The 20763-nt window shown below is 39.5% G+C and overlaps 1 protein-coding gene across 1 annotated transcript in view; it reads right to left on the bottom strand.

The window, feature by feature from the left end:
• The window catches only part of ITPR2 (inositol 1,4,5-trisphosphate receptor type 2), a 262967-nt gene that overhangs the window by 56463 nt on the left and 185741 nt on the right, over positions 1-20763 (bottom strand). The window contains exons 39-45 of the mRNA XM_086466499.1: positions 19942-20129; positions 18444-18627; positions 17589-17845; positions 16480-16680; positions 14399-14509; positions 9399-9494; positions 8049-8168 (exon numbers count right to left, since the gene is read on the bottom strand). Coding sequence (XP_086322625.1) covers positions 8049-8168; positions 9399-9494; positions 14399-14509; positions 16480-16680; positions 17589-17845; positions 18444-18627; positions 19942-20129 — 1157 coding nt within the window. The remainder of the gene's footprint in view (positions 1-8048; positions 8169-9398; positions 9495-14398; positions 14510-16479; positions 16681-17588; positions 17846-18443; positions 18628-19941; positions 20130-20763) is intronic.

The following is a 20763-nucleotide window of genomic DNA, read 5'->3' as shown; positions in this document are numbered from 1 at the left end:
GGCATTTGACAAAGAAAGGGTATTTCTTCTGGTGTAACGTTTGGGTCCTAACACCAATACAACATATTTCCCAATGACAAAAACATCTTGTAAACCACAAAACACAAGGACACAGAATTACAGAAGTTAAAGATAGAAGAAGAAACCCACAAAGCAGAAATATTAAGGCCACCTGTGCACTAGTGAAATGCACAGTCACCACAGCCAAACAGGATATATCCCCCATCAGTATTACATATAATAAAACACACACACATGTATAATAGGCACTTGATCTTCCCCTAGAGAAGCAGAACCCGAAAAATAAAAATAAGCTAAAACCTTTGTGGCCAGCCTACGGTAAAGAGCTCTAACCTGAATCCTAGCAGCTCTTAGCAGCCTAAGTCACCAGGACACTAGAGGGAAAACAGAGGTCCCCATGTAGATCCCTATCAAAGTCATGACAGGATTCTAAGGTGGATACTTCCAAGGAGAAGCAGAGAAAAAGAAAACATCGAAGGACAAGTTGCCAAGGTTTTAACCTGAGACCTTACAGCAGCCACAGACATTTGTTTAATCTTTCAGGTGCTCATTAGTGTCAAGCCCTTGTGGCAGCCTCCATACTGTGTCTCTATACTGTAGCTGGCTGAACGTGGAGTTATATACTACCCTAATGAGCCGCAAGGAGGGTGATGTGCATCATTGGCTTCTGTTTCAGTCTTGGCAATCTAAGTGTAAAAGCCTTGCAACAGCTTCTGATTCTGCTGACATTTAATTAGCCAGTGTCATTTTGATGCCATAGCCTGTCTCATCAGGATGATAACTACAAAACAACATGTGGAGCATAAAAGTTCTATGAGAAGTTTCAGGTCTGGCAGCCAAGTATACGAGTCCCCTGACAATCATGGTTCTGGGACCAGTCCCCATTAGCCCTTTGTTTTGGCACTGCTATCAGCAAGAGCTTCTCTGTTAAGGAGAGAGAAATAAACAAAAAAAACCCCCACACCCCAAAACTGCAAACCTCAGCAAAGCCTCGCAAAAAATTACATCCTTTAGCTCAAAAAATTCTACCTGTCCTGCAGAAAGGGAGCATCCTTATTGCACAAACTCACAGCTATTCATCTTGCAAGACAGGTTTATCCTAAAGGACAGGTTTGATCATCTTCTGGCCTCAAAAGTTAGTCCTGTTTATTTAAGTAAGTATTGTATTTTTCTCCATTTGCCATCAGGTGCTTGGGAAGACAATCGCCAATAATACCTGCCAACTGCTGCTTGCTTACATCAGCTGCAAAATTTGAAAATGGTCAATGCTACAGAAAATGTGACTGATCTGTATTTTCACTCAATATAACCAGTGATTCTGGTATAGTACATCCATTTACACCAGACAAGTTCAGACCTTTTTGTATTTGGGTCTTTTTTTGCAAAATCCTATTCTCATACACTAAAGACGCCACTTTTTTAGAGCATACCAGTCAGAGATGTACAAAAATTTAAACAAACCAAGCCATTTCATTCACAGAACAGAATCAACTCAAAATCTTTGTCAGGCACAACCTAATGTTTTGTAAAGACAGACACTTATGGGACTAAGGGGCCGCAGCTCCGTTTTTGAGCAAGGCATCTACTTGAGGCAGAGGATGGGCAGAAACATGTCAGTAAGCTTAAAAATCACTGAACCAGTTTGGTCCCCAGGTCTCAGCTCTTCTGGAGGATCCTTGCTGGAGCTGAAAGCTGCTTCCCAACCAGATGAGGATAAGCCTATCTTTTAGAGCAAAATGCTCTGGGAACTCACAGCACCCACAGGGCCAGGGAGATCTCTTTTAGGCAAATGTTACAGGCCAGTAATGGCAACACCACCATCAAGGGTGAAGGTATTCTTGCAAGACTTTTCCATTTGGCTTCTGTTCATCTCTTTTCCATGGTACAACCAAGATGATATCATTTCAGCCAGTTAATGCCCACTGCAGACTACTGGGGGTTGTAACTCATTCCACCCATTCCCTGTCCTAAATAGCCTTCCAGGTGTTTCTTTGCTTGGTCTTGTAGAAGGTGCTTTTCAATGCACAGTATTAAGTAATTAATTTCTGCCTTCTTCATCAGCATTTCTTTCTAAACAGTCAAATTTCACCCCAAATTTACCCCTGACCACAGTCACACTTACTTCAAGCAGAATACTGTTTTGTCTGCCTGGGACAACCCAGCCAGTTCAGAAAGCTTTGGATTCTCATACAAAAGGACAAGTTACATGCAGTGATCCTATCTCACATTTGGAGGCACACGTTCACAGTGTTACTTCTCGTGTTCCCCATACATTAAACGATGGAACATCTGCACTCACCATTTTAAGAAAGTTCTTCCCATGGAATCCCTTGACCTCTCTTGAATTATATGGGGGTCAAGACAAATGGATGGGTACAGGAAATCACATTTACTTTATAGTATATGTTTTAATAAATATATTTTATTTTATGCACACTCACACACAAACACAAGGGAAAAGGAGGATCAGGGTCTAAGTTCATCTGTCTAAAAGTTAAAATACAGCTAAGCAAAGGAAAGTCAGCAGCTGCTCCAAGCTACAACACCAAAAATAACTACCCACAAAAAACCCCTCCACCTTACAAAACCTTACAATACCTCCCTCACACACATGCACACACTTGTATCCATTATCTTATAAAAGCTCTTCTTGCCTTAACAATCTACAATATTAGCAGCACAGGAAAGTTTATTTGGAAAATATACGTTAGCACGATCTCTTAAAAGGACTCTCGGAGTACTAATGTGCTCAGTGATTATGCACTTCTCAACTGTACTATGCGATAAATGCCAATTTTCCTCATTAGTAAAGTAGCTGGGAGTGAGCATAGGAGGAAACCCAATGTAGCAGTTAAAGCAAAGCACTGGGGACCAAGCAGCCTGTATTTGCTTCCCATGGCAGCTAATTACTTGCTGTCTATACCTCCTTCTGGCTTGGTGTTTTTACCTGTAACACCGGGTAATACCACTTACTTTAAGAGAGGGGAAACCAAAACTAACAAAAGCTTTTAACTGCTCCAAAACCCTATAAAAAGGAAGAATAACTCTAAAAATATCTGGAACCACTATCATCGTCATTTATTTGTTCTGCTGTACCATATAAGAGTCCCAGAACCACGCAGTTCTAGGCACACCATTGATGTGGAAAACAAAGGTGGTCCCAGCTCTTGCTGTACTCAAACCTGAGAAAAGACACAGAATGACACACTAAACAGAACCCCACAGAAACAAAAGGCTTTGTGCTTCTTAGAAGTTTAGATATTTGAAGAGCTAAACCTTTTAAAACTGACTTTAGTTTCTTCTTAATGAATGGATCATATCCAAATCTCATTATCAAACCAGTCCTATTTCAAATGTCAAAAAATTAAAAAAAAAAGCCTGTAGTGTACACCTACTCCCAAACTATAAATCCATGCCATCAATTATTACCATTTTATTTGTCTAGTTAACAAATACTCTTTATGTGTGTACACTAATATGCAATATACTGCATGAAGTAAACATGGCAACAAGGTATTAGTTTGATAAAGTTTGCCAAGTTTGATAAAGAAATCTTGATTCTGTTATTAATATATTAACAAATATATAAGGCTGAATTACTTATTTCACTCAGTCTGTTTAAAATTAGCACCAGAGAGGAAGGAGTATGACTTTCTCTTGATGTCCAATTACTACAGTATGCTTCATTGTACCTGCAGCAAGAATCTTAGTATACACTATTCACAGTAAATCCTACCTCTTTTCCCGTGGTTTCTTTTAAGAACTTATAAATGGAAGAACACTTCAAACTGTTTACTCTATCCGAAGACATCCTGGTTCAAGCTTGTGTTCATTTATGCTATATACCTGCATTGATATCAAGCAGTGCTAATTTCTTCTAACCTTATGGGGTGGAAGAAATGATTTTTCATTAAGTCTTGGTGTCACCAGGAACGTATATAAATATAAGTAGTTTTGGTACTCTGTTGGGATTCAAATAAGTTTTTTGCTTAACCTCATTAAAAAAACCCCAACCTTCTGTTTACCTGGAAGTAACAAAGGTATTGTGGAATTCCAAGACCTATGCTTCCTCTCCAGCAAGGCATTTAAGCATACACTTAAAATTGAGCAGTTGAGTAAACATTTTGCTAGTCTGAGAGCACAGAATGTGCATCATCAAAGTGGTGACATGCTAGGTCAGTACCCCTATACTCCTGCAACAGCTTTGGGAACCAGATGGAGGAAGTCACAAGGCACTGAAAATTTGAAAATTTTGTTACAGTATTACAATTTGCTTCCCTACTCCCTACCCACTCACACCCTTCTAGATCAAGGGCATGTCTACACAGCTTTACAGGCAGATGAAAGTGCATTCTCCCCATGCTGCAAGCTGACTAGAAGCTATGTAAAGTTATTTCACGTTCCTCTAAGCCTCATGAATAAAGCCCTTGCTGAAAGGTACAGTGTATTAGCTTGGGCTTCATGCCTGATTTAGACAGTTTGCATCTAGCTGAAAAACACAGAGAAACACTCCAAAGTATTTTAACAGAAATACACACACACACATATATATATATATATGTATGCAAACTACAGGAGCCTGTTATAACCAGTGCCTTATCTTACTTTGCAGTAAATATAAAGGGGTCACGAACCTCACAGAAATACTACTAACTCCAAGTTAGTAGTATTTTTTTTTTACTTTACAAGCTACTGAAATACTTTGTCATAACTAACAGGTAGCAAGCTCAAGCAGTCATCTAAAAGAGAGGTTTTCTTTAGCTTTTTATGATTCCTATTTGTTTTGGGTAGCCCTTTAAAAACTTGATTCTCCTACACTAATGCTTCTGCACATAGGAAGTGAGTAGGTATGAAACTTTTTTGTGCTACTATGTCAAAAGCTTGTAACCTCTACAGAGGCAGCACATCAAGATGAAGTCTCTTTGTGGACAACCTTACTAACTCCGCAAAACAAAGTGTAGCCTGCTTTAACATGATATTTTAAAAGGACAGCAATAAAAATACCATACCAATTTATTTTGACTGATGCTTGAAACGAAGAGATATAAGAGATGATGGAACTATCCAGAACGCACCACTGGCATTCACCAGAAATTAGCAATGTCAAGTTCCACGCTTGGCTCCGAGTGTGACATTTGAACAAGACAAAGAAAACAGAATCTTCACAGATTTTTCAAGAGAATTGTGAACACTCTCTATCTAGCAATAACAGGCTTATTTTTCAGGATGTGATCTCAAGCACCAGTTTGTGCCACTCCTCCACAAGTGGCTGTAGAAGAGCTATGTCTGAAAGGAGCCCCTACCCCAAAGCCAGGCTGCTGTGTTGGGGTGCAGCTCAGGGTAGTTCCTCAGGGATATCAGTTCTGCTTTCTCTCAGTGGCGTTCCCTTCCCCTCTCTGCTCATAGCATGTCAAATGGGAAAAGTGAGGAGCAGCAGTGTCCAGACAGCCTGGAGTCAGTGCAGACGAAGCAGCACAGCTATGGCACATGGCAGGCTGGAGGAAGATGAAGAAATAAAGCAAAGAAAACAGAGGACAGAGAAACACGTGGAAGAGACGTGATAACTGTCGCGACATGGCACATTTAAGTCAGTGTCTTACCATCACGTCCCAGGCTGCTGTGCCCACACAACTCTGACTGCCTGCGTTTGATGTACAAGTGTGCACATGCACTTGCACATGTGTGCCTGCATATACATTTGGGATAGGGGTTGGGAGGCTGTAAAGGAGATTTAGTAACAGAAATCTCAGCCTTACTCGTGACATATTTATAACTTTCTATGCACTGTGGGTCAAACATTTACAAGAATGCCTTTTGCTTCTGGTAAAATCAACCACAGGAAGGGCAAGGAAGGATGTAGTGGTGGCAAAATGCAGAACCCACCATCACCCTGAAGAGTGCAACGACAAAAACTGAAAGTCTGAGCTCCCCAAAATAAACTGTCTGTGTTTGAGGGCTGTAACAGCAAAAAGAGGAACTCTTGGTCTTGATTCTCCTATTACAGAGGGACCAAAAAGCTGTAACTAGAGCAATTGGTCACAAGCAAGTGTCAGGAAAGTGACTGAAGACCCACACCGGTTGTAGAAAAAAATGTCAGATGAACTGTGAAACTATAAGGTGCACAGCAAAGAAATATTATGTAAGTCAGGTCAGCTAAGCTGAGTGGAAGGCCCAGGCACCAAAAAGACACTTTGACACAGCAAAGCACAGAAGGGTGTTTGGAAAGCGAAGCCAGCAAAGGAACCCAGCAACAATGGCCTTACTGAGGAGGGATGACACTTACATCCTGCCCATCCTAGGGCGAGTGAAAGGGCTCACAAGGAAAGAGTTTGGGGTCAAAGATCAGCAGTCCTGTGCCAAGAATCATAGTTTTTCATTAGCAGAGGACAGAGAGAGGCCCCAAATTGCCTGCCCTTCCATTGCTTTGTTTTGATATGGGGCTTGACATGGGTGCAAATCTATTGTAAACACACACATGTACTGTGTTACAGAAACACAAGAAAAGAAAAACAGCCCTTTTTTTTTTGGTAAAGATGGATATTTTTATAGCATACAGAGCCAATCATGTCATTTAATTCTACAGAACAGGAAGGAGCTCAGTAAATTGCTGTAAAAATATCCAGCCTTATGCAACCAAAACACTGACTATGGATCAAGCATTTGGAATAGCTGCGGAGGAGCATCATGGACCTCCCCAGAACCCTGCATATGTATTCAGGGACAGAGCTTAATCTACACTTCAGCTAGCTAATGTACCCTTGGTAGCGACCTCGTTTGTAAAATGACCCCAGCAGTCACTTCATATATGGTTTTAGGCCTATATTCTACTCCCCAAAACTTATTTTCCATTGTCACAAACCCTGTTAAGTCATTCAACACAAACTGTAGGTAGAAGATATAAAACACGAACATTTTTATTTGGCAGGCATTTAAATTTTCATTATAAGCACTCATACAAGGAGTAAATAGTCATACATGGTAAGGAGCTACAGATGCTTTCTAAAAATTCTGTCATCTTTGATGAGTATCTTATGTACAGTGTCCTACATGCAGCACAAGAGTAGAACATGGTCAACCACAACAACAACATAATAACAAGACTCACTTACTTAAATGCGCTGCAGGCACGCGAACATAACTCCGTAACTGTTTTTGCATTCCTTGCTTGAAAGAAACATTGCATAATACTAGTGTAACTACAGATTGTTTTCGTTTCTTTTTCCATTGAGTATTCAATTCCTAACAACACTTAATAAGCATAATGACTGTAGGACACTCCCTATCCCCATCTGTTTGTTTCTTCTTACTTAGTAAAAACAATTTTTAAAAATTTGGCTCTTATATGAAATACCAAATGCTATCATTTATGATATAATCAAGAAATACGTGGTCTTTACTTTTTTAATTTAAAAAATCTTTTCAATACTCAATGTAATTGAAAAATAAACTATTTTTGATAACAACTGCTCTGAAAAATTAATATCCCATTAAATAAAAACCTTCAGTGTACATTCTACCTTTATCAGTAGAGAAGCAAAAGTGATCAGAAAAAGCTTTAGGGCACTACAACACAATTCAAAAGGAGAAAACAGTACAAAGGCCCAATTATTTTTATTGGCTAACTAATATATCTAAAATAATAGGAATCTTCTCAATTCAAGTTCATTTGTTACTACAACTGAAGCTACTACTTAAAATACACTAACGATGATAATGTGATTTATTATTTGATTGATTTAGAAGAGCTGTTAAAGTTAAAAGAAGGCAAAGCTAAGTGGATATTAACTGTTTTGCTCTATGTTGTTATTTCACACAGTCAGAGCCTACCAAACCCTGTAGAGTGCCTACACACACAGTGAGACTGCTCGCTTGTCCTGCTCTCAGTAACTTTCCAGATAAAGTTGTACACAAACATGAGCCAGAAATCACAAGAAGGGAAAACTCCCCATTTTGCTCAGGCAGGTTTTATGTGGAGTTTAACCACATAACACTTTTCTGGAAGCAGCCACACGACAAATAAGACATACCTGATGTGCCAAAATATAGATATTATGACCAACATCTTTTGGAGAGATGCCATCATCTCCATTCTCCTCCTCATGGTCACATTCGAGGCCTTGGTTATACGCATTCTTCATCACATCCACCTGTAACACGAACCCAATTAGGAAGAGATGAAATAAATGTCATTCTTGGAGAAAAAGCACACCGTGTTTGAACATGCTTGCTTTGTTCAGCTCAAGCCTGGATGGGTGCCTTGTAGTTCTGCAAGAAGAGCGAGCAGTCTGAGAAACACTTTCTGAATAAAGACAAGCTTGAACTATTTATGAGGCTCCAAACTGCTACATTTCTCATCAGCAAAACTGCAATCATGAGAAAGGAAAAGGAATGCTGAGCCTTTGTGAGCAGGTATTTTCACAAATGCTTTTAAATATGGACCTACAGATACGGCAGGTAGTGCTGTGCAGCACTTAAGAGTCTCCACTTTGATCTCCCTCTGGCTAGAGCAGGCTGCAACATTACTCAGCGTCCTCCACACAGTTTAAGAAGAAAAAAAAAAAACAAACCTCAAAATCAAAAAGGAAAGGAAGATACAGATCTGGGCAGGGTGCTGGAGAAATTCCAAAATTTTCAAAAGCCTCTTACAGGACCAACAGGGGGGAAATCCTCCATTCCCCACACAGGGCCTGACCCTGCAGTTGCACCTTAGGGATGGCCTCATCGTGCTGATGTACCACCCTGATTAGCAATGATGCCCCGAAACCAGCAGGCCACTGGGCTCTGCCTAAGGGCAGGGCTGATGCCCACGGATCTCCTCACAAAAGAGGTTTTTCAGTCACTGCTGCTACATGGTCAATTGGATCAGAAACAATTTCTCCAGATTTCTAATCTATTTAAAATTTCTGGAGACCTACACAAGCATCACGGTTGTTCCAAAATAAAGCAACAACTGTTTGCAACTCTCTTTGTTCATGAGACAGATTTATATATATAACATATATACATATATTATAGATATATATTATATGTCTACAGACACATTTCTGTTAGCGCTGTTTCACAAACTGTACAAGCTTAATTTGCCAGCCCCTGACAAAGTGTACTTGAAGACAGTCTACCAGAGTATGATAATTTCGTTAGGAAACAATTACAGAAAAGTGCTTGGAACGGATAAAAATAATGAAGTCGTAAAGACTGAAATCATGCATGCTTGATCCTTTTAAAGTACTTTTTGTGAATTAGTACTATCCTGATACATTGTGTCACTATATGCTGCCAACACTTTTCAGCATAGATGCAGATAATTTTAAAGATGTTTTAATGACAGATTTTTTTTTTCAGTCAAAAGATTTATGAATATTCAGAAGTTTTCTCACCAGTTCCCTTGGTCTCATGTTGAAAAGGATTCTTTCTGCATTCTCACTGTCGTGCCTGCTTTCCATAATAGCCAGCAAAAGCTTGGAGGCATTGTTCTAGAGATACAAACCCAAGTTAATGCAAATTTTAAATCTATTTCATGGATTAACGACCCTTGCATTTGTTTTAATTGCGATTACGAGGAACACTTTTTTAGAGGATAAGATTTTAAACTACTTGCATCTTTTATTTTACTGACATATTTAATAGGGGTTTTCTTCCATTTTAATGTCAGTGTACTGTAAGGCTAACTAACCCTGCACACTACATTGGAAGAAGTATTTTAAATATTGAAAAACATTTGACTTAAATACAAAGCCTTGCTCTATACTGTGCACAAGAAATCAAATTCCATTTCTTTTTCTTATTGCCCACCTAGCAATTTTTGCCATGGCTTTCTGTTGAAACAACACTCAACGGAGGTAATTACAAAATGTATTAAACCAACGGTTTCATTATTGACAAGTTTCCTTCCCCACTGATTACTATAAAGTCTGAATGGTTAAACTGTTTCCATACATCATTCTTGAAATTTTGTTTCACTATCAAATATTCCTGGGGGAACGTATAAAGACATCCTTTACTTTGTCAACTGGATGCTTTTCACCAAGACCTCTCCCAAGGATTAAACAGCATGAGCTTTAGCAGCAGTAACCCAGTAACACCTTAGAATTCAGAAACTTGTCTGTCTGCCAGTTAAATCAGTTGTGGTGAACAGGAGAGGAAGAAAGGTTTTGGAGTTTTGACTGCTTTCTGGCAGATCATGGTTGCCTTGGTTCACCTGCCACAGCATCCCCACAGCATCCCCTCATCATCCCCTATTACAGATTGAGCTATTTGAATACTTGGAAGTAGACCGCAGTCCCATGATACAGGTATGGGCCAGTAAAACTCTCAACCCACCATAAAACCTCTTTCTCAACTGCTTATTGCCAGACATCAGCAATTCAAACTGAAATTTCTCGCAGTGAGGGTGTGCCTCAGATGATTAGTACACACAATTTTGGAGGAAAAGGGTTCAGCTGCTTTTGGGACTGAGGTAAAAAAGAAAGATGCTATTTTCTCCATGTTCAAGCAACTTCTGTTTTAAGTAGCCTTTGTATCTCCAAGCTTTGATAGCAAAGCTGAAAATCTGGAGCAGTAGAGGCCAAGATAACACAAACACACAAGCTGTAGTCCCCAGGGAATCCCAGCCAAATTTGTCCAACTCATAAGCCTTTTTTTTTTTTTTTTGAATGACAATTTGAATACTATACTGTAGAAACTTGCTGGAATTTCACAGCTAAAAGCCCTCAGAGTTTCTTCTTGGTGGGCACAGAATCGCAACAAAATCATGCAAGTTGGATCACAAAATCCCACATTTGAGGCTCTTCTTTGGACTGATCTTTCAGCAGTCTGACCCCCCGGTCAAAGCAGGTTGCTCAGGGCTGTGTCAAGCTGAGGTTTAAACATTTCCAACTGGAGGACTGTAGCATTAGAAGTGAACAGCAGAAGGAAGGAGTAGATGGAAGGAGGGTGGATGAATAGAACGAGGATTTATACATGACAGGGGAACTAAGACCTTCTGGGAGAGAAGATTGGGAGCTGAGTGAGAAGCCAGGAGAGAGGAGACTAGGTTTGCCAACACAAGGATGAGATAAGGACAAACAACAATGCATAAGAAGAAAAGACCAGACTGGGACTGGCTGAAGGAAAACAGGACTCCATATGGATTTTTCCATAGCTTCCTTTTCCCTTCGATCCAGAATCAAACCAGCATCATCCACTGGAAAGGTCTTATCAGACTCTTTACCTTGCAACTTACACTGCAAAAGTTTAACATGCACAGTGAATGAGACGAGGTGGAGGGAAAGGATAGCATTTTAAGACACCTGACAGGGTGCTGCTCTGAAGAACTAGATGCTTCTTTTTCTGCTGCAATTTTCCCTTACAATGGTGACCAAGTCAGTTGTGGTAGCATTGGTAGGATCTCAAACTGACAAGGAGAGAAAGGGACAAGACAGGCTGTGAGGTAGCTTGAGAAGGGGAGGAAACAGTGGAGGAGGGCACCAGTCTACTCACTCATGGGCGGGGACTACTTTGAAGCTACTTCCCAGTGCAGACAACCCTGGGGATGGAGAGAAGCCTGCTGCAGCTTCTAGGAAGTGAAGAAAGGTAGAGATTGGGTAGGACTTTGTGTCATCAACAGCCAGCTTCTTGCTACTGACTCAGCAAAAGTGGCATGCCATAGACTAGAATTACAGCAGGCAGGTTTTTTTCTCTCTGATCACTTACACCTGACACTGAGATGCTCATTTGACTACTTGTCCCTCATTTTCTGATCGCTTTGAGACCCTAGGATCTACTTTTCATTCCCAGATATCAATGAGGAAAAGAGGCCCATCACTTGGAAAATACAGTATAAAGTTCTTCATAACACATTGGTGCTGCGACAAATCAGTTCTCAGGTGCTACAAACAGGACAGGCCAAAGCACTTCTGGCCTTCATTTCTCCTCACCTGGGTTCCCATCTCAGCTCCTCATAAGAATTTTGGAAAAATAAATGAATGTATGTAGCGACTAGGTATGGCAGAGTAAGGTGCCATGAGAAAAGCCAAAAAGACACTCGTATTAGATTCTCTCTACACTTAGACTGACAATGTATCTTCATCCTGCCACTATACAGAGTGGCAGATATTAAGGTCATACTGTGTGCCAGGGCTTAAATACTAGTCAGTAAGGAAGGCCTCAAATTAACAAGAGGCAGAACAGAACATTGGCCATCTTTGCACTCAGTGAACACTGTCTACCCCGCTCACTAAATGATTCTGGAGTCCAGTGGAAAATATAATCCATGACGATGTAATTAAATACCACATCATGAACTATGTGCAAAACAAGCTAAATTAAGATGGCATGGGAAAAATAATTCTGCATTGCCTTTGCTTTGGTTGGGGGGGTATGAGTTCAATAATAATAATGTCCCCCGAAAACAGTGTCTGAGCTTCTTTGTATGTGTAAGTGTGTGAGCCCATATACTTTGCCTTCTATTCTATTGTACTATTTTCACTGCAAAATTTATGTATTTGCAACTTCAGAGTCGTCTATGAAGACTGACAGATTGTCCATGCTATACATTACCTAGTAAACTCTGTGCTATATTATGTCAATGTGTTGCCACTCAAAATAAAAACCAGTAACTTCTTAATTTGGATCTAATTCTTGATATCACATCTGGCCCAGCACTGTGTCCAGTTCTGGGCTCCCCAGTAAGAGAAAGATTTGGACTTACTGGAACAAGTCCAGCAAAAAGCCACAAAGATGATTAAGGGAATGGAGCATTTTTCATATATGGTTTTTCATATATGGTGCAGCTGAGAGCTGGAACTGTTCAGCCTGAAGAAGAGAGGGCTCAGAGGGATCTTATCAATGTGTATAAATACCTGATAGGAGGGAACGAAGAAGAGGGAAGAAGACTCCTCTCAGCAGTGTCCAGTGAGAGGACAAGAGACAATGAACACAAATTAAGACACACGTTAAATTCCATCTAAAGACAAGAAAACACTTTTGTACTGCAAGAGTGATCAAACACTAGAACAGGTTGCCCAAATGGGTTGTGGAGTCTCCAGCCGTGGAGAAACTCAACTAGACACGGTCATGGGAAACCTGCTCTAGCTGACTCTGCTTGAGCAGGGGGGCTGGACAAGATGACCTCAGGATGTCCCTTCTAACCTAAATGACTCTGTACAATCAGAATCATTTCCACAGACTGAACCTTTGCTATCATTCACCACAATTTTTGCTATTTAAGTAAGAGTAAGGCATATATAGCCTCATGTGCACAGGGCAAATCTGGTCCTCGTAGCAATGTTTCTAGACTCCATTTTTGTCTATTACATAGAAAAGATGTTCTACAAGCATTTCCAAGCTTCATGATAATGGCAAATCAGAATGGCACTGGAGTTACTGTAGCTAGGTCTTCACAGAGACTGAAATCTGGACTTCAAAAGAACTGTCTGCATGTTCAAAGTTAAATGTCTGCTTAAGTGTTTTGCTTGAGGGGTGCCTGAATTACATTGCCATTCAAAAACGTAATTACAGTTATTAAAATCAAGTGTAAAGCACTGTTGATTTAATGTTTCATTGTACGTGATATATAGCTATATTAATTATTAGACATCCATAAGGTTGCCAATATGATGCAATGCAGCTACCACAAAGTATTTGCTGGTTTTGGGGAGGAAACAGACCATCTGCAATGGAAATAGCTCATTCGGAAGGCAAGAAAAGGCTCCTCCTGGACGCTTTCTACCCTACTTGGCAGACAGTATAGCTGCAGAGCTCCCCTCTGCTTGCAATGGCACACAGACTGGAGAAACTTATCTATAAGCCTATCCAACTCGCTACGGAATAAAACAAAATTACAAGCCCTCCAACTCTACTCTTCATCCTCTCACACTACACTTTGTCCTCCCCCTCAGAGGACACTGAGAAGGGAAATAAAATACAACTTACTTTGACCTTGTTTTCAACTTTATTTGACATTACAGGTCATCTGATACATTATTCTTTTTTCACAACACCGCCTTCTCAAATAATTTTTTAAGAGTTCAGTATATACAGAGAATGTCTGACTTTTTACATGTGTGTACAGTGTTGCTATTTATCAATCCTGTGAGATTTTATGCCCAGAATATAGACTCTTTATGCTAGCTATGTTGTGTCTGTTAGATAGGATTTATTTTAAAAAAGCTGAGGGCATACTCCCAAACGCAATAGCAGGTCAAAAGGCGTGTGGCAGAGGACCTGATAAGGATTCAGAAGCTGACCTGACGTTCATTTGCAACGTTTGTTTTCAAAGGCTCCTAAGTATATTATGCTATGGTAAGATTAAGTAAATGTCAGGTTGCCCAGAGCTCTTGCACAGGTATGTCTTCTATTATTACCCAAATTTAAATAAACAAATTTACATTTACTGTACCTTTAGCTGAAGCACCAAGTCCATGCAGTATTTGCCAAGAGGATTTATGTCATTCAAGATAAGTGCAATTATAATGTCAATCCCATTAGATTCATGGGTGGCTATGCAAGTCTGCAAAATAAGAGAAGGGAGTCAGGATGCAGGAAAGGGGAAGGAGCGGTTGAAAAGAGGGAGATGGGACGGGTGGGGGGAGGGAGAGAGAGAATATGCACATCAGCAAATTTCTAAAACAAGGACCCAGAAACAAATTTCCAGAACAATGACCTTGTAACAGCAATGAACCTCCCAGCCAAAGCAGAACATCCTGAAAATGTACCACAAGAGGTGGTGGGGGAGGCTTGTGTAGCACAGAACTCACCCCAGCACTGCCAGTAGTGAAGTACACAACTGGAAAAAAGGTGGGGCAAGCTGAAATATGCTTGCAGTGAACTGTGCAGGGTTTGGCACCAAGTGGTACAAATTACAGACAGCGGCCCACAGGACCACTGCCAGAGTCTGCTGAACACACACGCAGAGACATAAAAGACATGCTTGAACATAGGCACAATCAAATTTGCACACTCAAAGTCTTAATTTGCGTTCAGCAACCAGCATTGATATCACTGTTATAGCATGAACTGTTTGCGCAGATGAAGGTTTTCTACATTCATCTGGATGTGTCCTGCATAGAAGGACATTTCTGGACATGGAATTCCAAACTGTAATTATGACCAACAGTACCTCCCAAATGCTTTTACAGACAGAGTCCTGGACCTTCTAAGCCTTGCAAACACGTGTCAGTTATACAAAAGCCTATAGTATTTTTTCTTCTAGCAGATTTATAGGACAATAGGAAAGCAAAAATCTTCCAGAAAGACAGATAGAGGGGAAAAAATGAAAATGAGAGTGTGGAGCATTTGCCTCTGAAATACACAGAATTAGACTTGCAGTTGGTATAAACAAGCGTAACTCAAATCCTGAGTGACTTCCCAGCAGGTAGGTCTAAGTAATAAAGTGTAACTAATCATTCTCTTCCACTATCAGTGTTCCTCCAGTGCTCCTCAAATAAACTTGTCAGAGAACACGTTAACTTGAAACATATTTTTTTTTCATGTCCAGTCTTGTAATTATTCTTTTTTTACAGATGTTTTTCCCATTCATTAGTGAATTAAATGACTGCTCAAAAAATAGTCCACTAAAGGATTTTTGATTGTTTGTTTTTAAAGTATTATGTAAAGACAGCTGATTACCAGCAATAGTAATACTAGCACTTTACACTTCATTTGTGCATGTTAATGAAGTAGCATTAATACTTCATGTACTTCTTCAGCTATTTCTAGTATCAAGAATAGATTGCCTCCTTAATTTCACCCACTGCAATCTTCCCATTCCTAATCCATAGTAAAAATTCTGCAATTTCATCCATGGCGACAACTTTACTACAGTGCTCTTCAGATCAAATATAACAGCATGTAACTACATTCTTTACCATTCTGTACTGCCTCAGCACGGCACTAAAGAGACATCTACCAAAAGTCACAGCTATATGACTTAAAAAGACTGCATCAAGCAAAGCACAGAAGATCAGAAGCACAGTCTTCAGTCTCATCCATTTCACTACTGATATCGTAATTAAAGATGCTGCTAGGTAGGATAATCGGATAGTAAGTTGAACTTTGCGGCAGTTATGTGAATTAAGGAAAGTAAATGTTAGCAACCTATATAAACACCATCAAGGGCAAAATGTGTGAAAACGAAGAAAACAAGATTGTGTTTGCAATGTATTTCCCACAACTGTGACTCAAAATCCAGTCTCACAAAGTGAGGTTTAAGCCATGGACCAACTGACAGAAGACATTAAATGCTCTCCAACAGGATAGGACACCCTCCATGTAAGCAGACAGACTACAGGAAGAGTCTATTTTGAGTTCTGACTCAAAAAGATTGCTCAGGCCTTACGAAAGCTTGAAACGTGTTAAGCCTACTCATAGCAGTTACAAGTGAATTTATCTTACTAAGAACACTGAAGGGTTTATGATAAGCACACAGATACCAAACATTCAGGTATACTCTTCTCCATCCAGAAGTTATTTGAGCCCTACCTGGTTTTCATGGCATGGACCTTGGCAATATTCGGTCAAGCTTTCCAGAGTTTGGTTCACAAGAGCCACATTCCTCTCATTGATGTAAAGCCCCAATAAGCCCAGCCCACCTGTCGTGCTTCCACAGATACAGTCCAAAAACTGAAGGGTCTCACAAACAAGGTTGTAATTTGTTTTATTGTTCTGATGTCTTAAAAAATTCTGGACGATGGAGAAAAGGAACATCAAAAAAAAAAAAAAAAAAGTGTGTTAGAATCAAGTCAAAATATTGAAGGGTACAATTTATGACCATATGAGCACTGTACCTTAGGAACTGAAGTACGCTACAATGTAGAAAAAATATTACACCTTAGTGCAGCAGTTGAGAACTGTTATCTCATAAAATCAGTAAAGAAAGGAGGGCTTCGGAAAGCTAACTGTGCAAACATCTGCACTGGCCTTAAATGTCTTACATATCCCCCGCACACCTGCCCCCATCCACTATTACGACCCTTCTCTTGGCAGCCTGTTGCCCCACAGCTGAGCAGGTACCGTGGCACATTACGACTGCTCCTTGGCAGTGTCAACGTGGAACAATAGCTTAGCTCAAACCACCCCCAGCACTGCTTTAAGGGAGGCTGCTGGACATGGCACTGAGGTATATTTGCAGAAAATTCATTTTGCAAAGGTTGCTATGGGGACAGTAATTTCTGCCAGAGGAACTGATAGCAGGGACACATGTAGCATCTTAAAGCCTTCAATCATAACACCTAGGGAAAAGAGCAGTACCCAGTACTTTGCCCAGAAACTTCCTGTGGTCTTCAAGCCGATGGTAAGTGATCCACCATCTGGGCACAGAAACCATACTAACAACGATATTTAGACACTTCTCAGTTCCATGTGGCTATGCCACAGCCCCCAAGCAATTCTGAGGACATAAACATGACCTCAACCAGACCTTGCAAGCAGCTCTTGAAAAGGGTGATTTTCTTCCTTGGACCAAAAGAAGAACAACATTTTAGACACCCCTATTCTGTAACAGGAGCCAGGCACAGGTGTGTTTTTCTTCCCTTACTGAAGTTCCAGCTCCTGTAATACTTCTTTTGAAGCTCACTTCAAAAACACTTTACCTGGAGCTCTCGGTTGTGATTCTCGCACAGCAGCTGAAGAAATCTCAATATTGGCTGCATGATTGCAATGGCAGGGCTCATGATTGCTTCTTCCGTGGATTTCTCTTCCGCATTTGCAGCATCTGCCCCTGAGCCCATAAGATCTATTTCTGGGTCCATTTCTCTCCTATACACGGAGTAAGCCTTGGATGTTGCAGAAGATGCTTCTGTTAACTGGCCTTTCATACCCTCTTTCAGATGCAGGGTTGAATCCTTTACTGAAAAGAAGATAATTTTCTGTTACTTTTGAAACTCTTTCTCCTCGCTTGATTAAACAATAAGAAAACAATAATAGTGAATGCAACTTTTTCTTTGTTGGTGCGTAACTTTTTGAAGACCTCTAGGCAACTTACAAAGACTATCAAAGCAACATTCATGCAGGGATAGCATGTTCCAAACAAACCACAAACCAGAGTGAAACAGAACATTAAAACAAAAAGCCCTACTATTTCTCTCCCATATACAATAAATGATGAGAACAATGGAAGGACCACAGGGTGGGAAATCAGTTCCTGCGCTTGCTCTTGTGAAATAGCCCCATTAGCAGCAGCCTCTACTTCTGTTTCTCTAAAAATATAGTTCTGTATCTTCTACAGTATAAACTGGAATAGCTTCACTGATTCCATCAAAGCTAATTCCTTGTAACTAGCTTAAGAGACGGCCTATCATTTAGAGAAAAATAGGCAAAAGATGCAAATTAAGCTATTATTAATATTAAAGCTTATTGATCAATGCAGCATAGTATCAGTGGTGCAGTACATGTGGTTTGAATATAACACATGCACTTCTCCCCTTTCTTACATGGTGCCTCCTTACCTCTCTTTTTGGGAACAGATATGGTTAGGTCACTATCATCATCTTTCTTTTTGCTCCCCAAATCAATAGTGTTCACTGTCACTGTTGATCGTATCTCCTGCTGAGCAGCTTTCATGCGGTCATAGAGGACTTTAAAGAATTTTTCTGACTTTTTTTGCTCCTTCAGTTGCTGGTAAGTCGAATACTGCAAAAAAAAAAATTCTTTAGATATCAACCTTATAAGGAAGAAAACCCACAAAAGTACACTATTTTTTGTGAAACAATTGATGAATAATTGCTTCACTTATACAGAAAAAATGTTGGCCACTGCCTGACCACTTCTTTCACAAAGTGATATACAAAGCTGGTAACAAAGATTGATAATAACATTTTTAAATTTGGATAAAATGCTGAACACTACTATTTGCAATCTGAAATGTCACAATGTTACACTTGAAGTTAAATTACTTTGTGACACTCTCCATTTCTCCAGGTATTGTAGAGTTATAATATTCCATCTACAAATAATAGTGAAAAGTAGTTGTTATTATGGAACAACAAAAGGCAGCATGAAACTTCTAACGTGTAATATTATAGCTTAGATTATACACATTCTTTGTGCTTCACACAGAACTGGAATTAATATTTTAGGTTATTAAGTCCAGTCCCTTAGTATTACTGTCAAGCAGGCTTGACAGAACCATTTTCAACAGTTTACAAACTCTGTCTTAACATAAAAGCCCTAACAATTTTAGAAAGCTGCAACAAAATCTCACTTCTTCATTTTCTGGACACTCTCTAAGGGTCACAGATCGTGTTATCTTTTTTACAGAACAAAGATACAGGATGGGATATCTCTCGTTTAACTTTTACAGTGTTGCACTGAGGTATAAGTTGGTTATTTAGGCTTCCTTCAAAGGCAATGATGAGATATGGGGAAATGCAGGGAGTGATTCACACCATCTCTCCTGCTTATGATAACTCTGCTGATCATAGAGTAAGAATAAAAAATCATCTTATTTGGCTAAAGTTGGGTGAGAGGGATATCATTCACAAAAACTAGAATCCATAGTTTAAAGCAGTTATTTTTTATGGATTGGGATACTGGTCTTCACAAATGCCCAGTTTTTCTCTCTTTGAAGATTTTTAATAAATGTCTCTAGACATTTCCAGAAAATAACTTAATTTTATTGCTATTATAAACCTGAAAGTATTGTAATTTTTAATTTTAGAAAGACAGATATGAAATAACTGGAGATAATGCTCATATGGCAAAGACCAGATTAAAAGAAGCACTGTGCTACACTGAAAGGGACGGTAAAAAAATGTTTTCTTCTATCGATGAGTCTACACTACGAGATATTGCATAATAACAGGGCATATTTACATTTGTATTATAGCAATACATATTATAGTGATAAACTTTTCACAGAATGCACAGCAAAAAGGTTCTTTTTATTTATCTCCAGACTACATGCAATTAAAAATCAGTATGTGAATAAGTAAATTAAATAAGTACCTGTGTTTGTGTATTTCCACCTTCAAGCAATGCAATACCAAGCAAAATTCCTTCTGAGAAAATTCTGTCATTTTTGGTGTTTACTATAACATCTATAACTAGTTCTGATGCACCTTCTTTATCCAGAAGGCACTGAATATCAAACATGGTTACCCCAGACTTATCTGAGTCTTGTCCTGCAAATCCACCTGGAAATTAGACAAATACAACCATTCATGTTTGTTTCACATATGTACATGAAAATTAATCTATTAGTAACAAGAATTTGTCTTATGTACACAGTAGCAATGTAATTAATTTTGAAATTCTGCTTCAGGCAAAATTCCCCTTGACAAAAACAAGATTTCTGTTTGAAACTGCAATGTTGGGCTCTAAGAATAAGAAATAAAACAAAACCCTGAACCACTGCACTGTCATGATCTTCAGACAATAAAGAAGTTGGAAATTACACTGATTTGTCCACTGAACCCCTTTTTAATTCCACTGCTGTATACGCTAAACTGTGAGTACAGTCAGCACTCTGAGACCACTTCTAAATCTCGTTTTCAGTCTCAGGCCTAATCTATAGAAAGACTGCGTACTGGTAAATCCACTCTGCTTACCGGTATGACCTAGCTAAATGCTTTTGCCGATATAACTCCCAGACCATTAACATCACAATGATGTTCGTTAAGAACAGAGACTTGAGTTAATCGAAATTAAGCATGTGTATTAAGGAACTTTGTTAAACTGTATTAGCTCATTAAATCAACCACCTTTTATTATCATCACATGTTATCATCTTCCCTGCTATACTTACTTTTATATAGATGTAATTGCATC

Source organism: Leptosomus discolor, chromosome 1, assembly GCF_034619465.1.
Source record: "Leptosomus discolor isolate bLepDis1 chromosome 1, bLepDis1.hap2, whole genome shotgun sequence".
NCBI lineage: Eukaryota > Metazoa > Chordata > Aves > Leptosomiformes > Leptosomidae > Leptosomus > Leptosomus discolor.
Note: the sequence above shows the minus strand (reverse complement) of the source record. Positions and strands in the feature narration are given on the sequence as shown.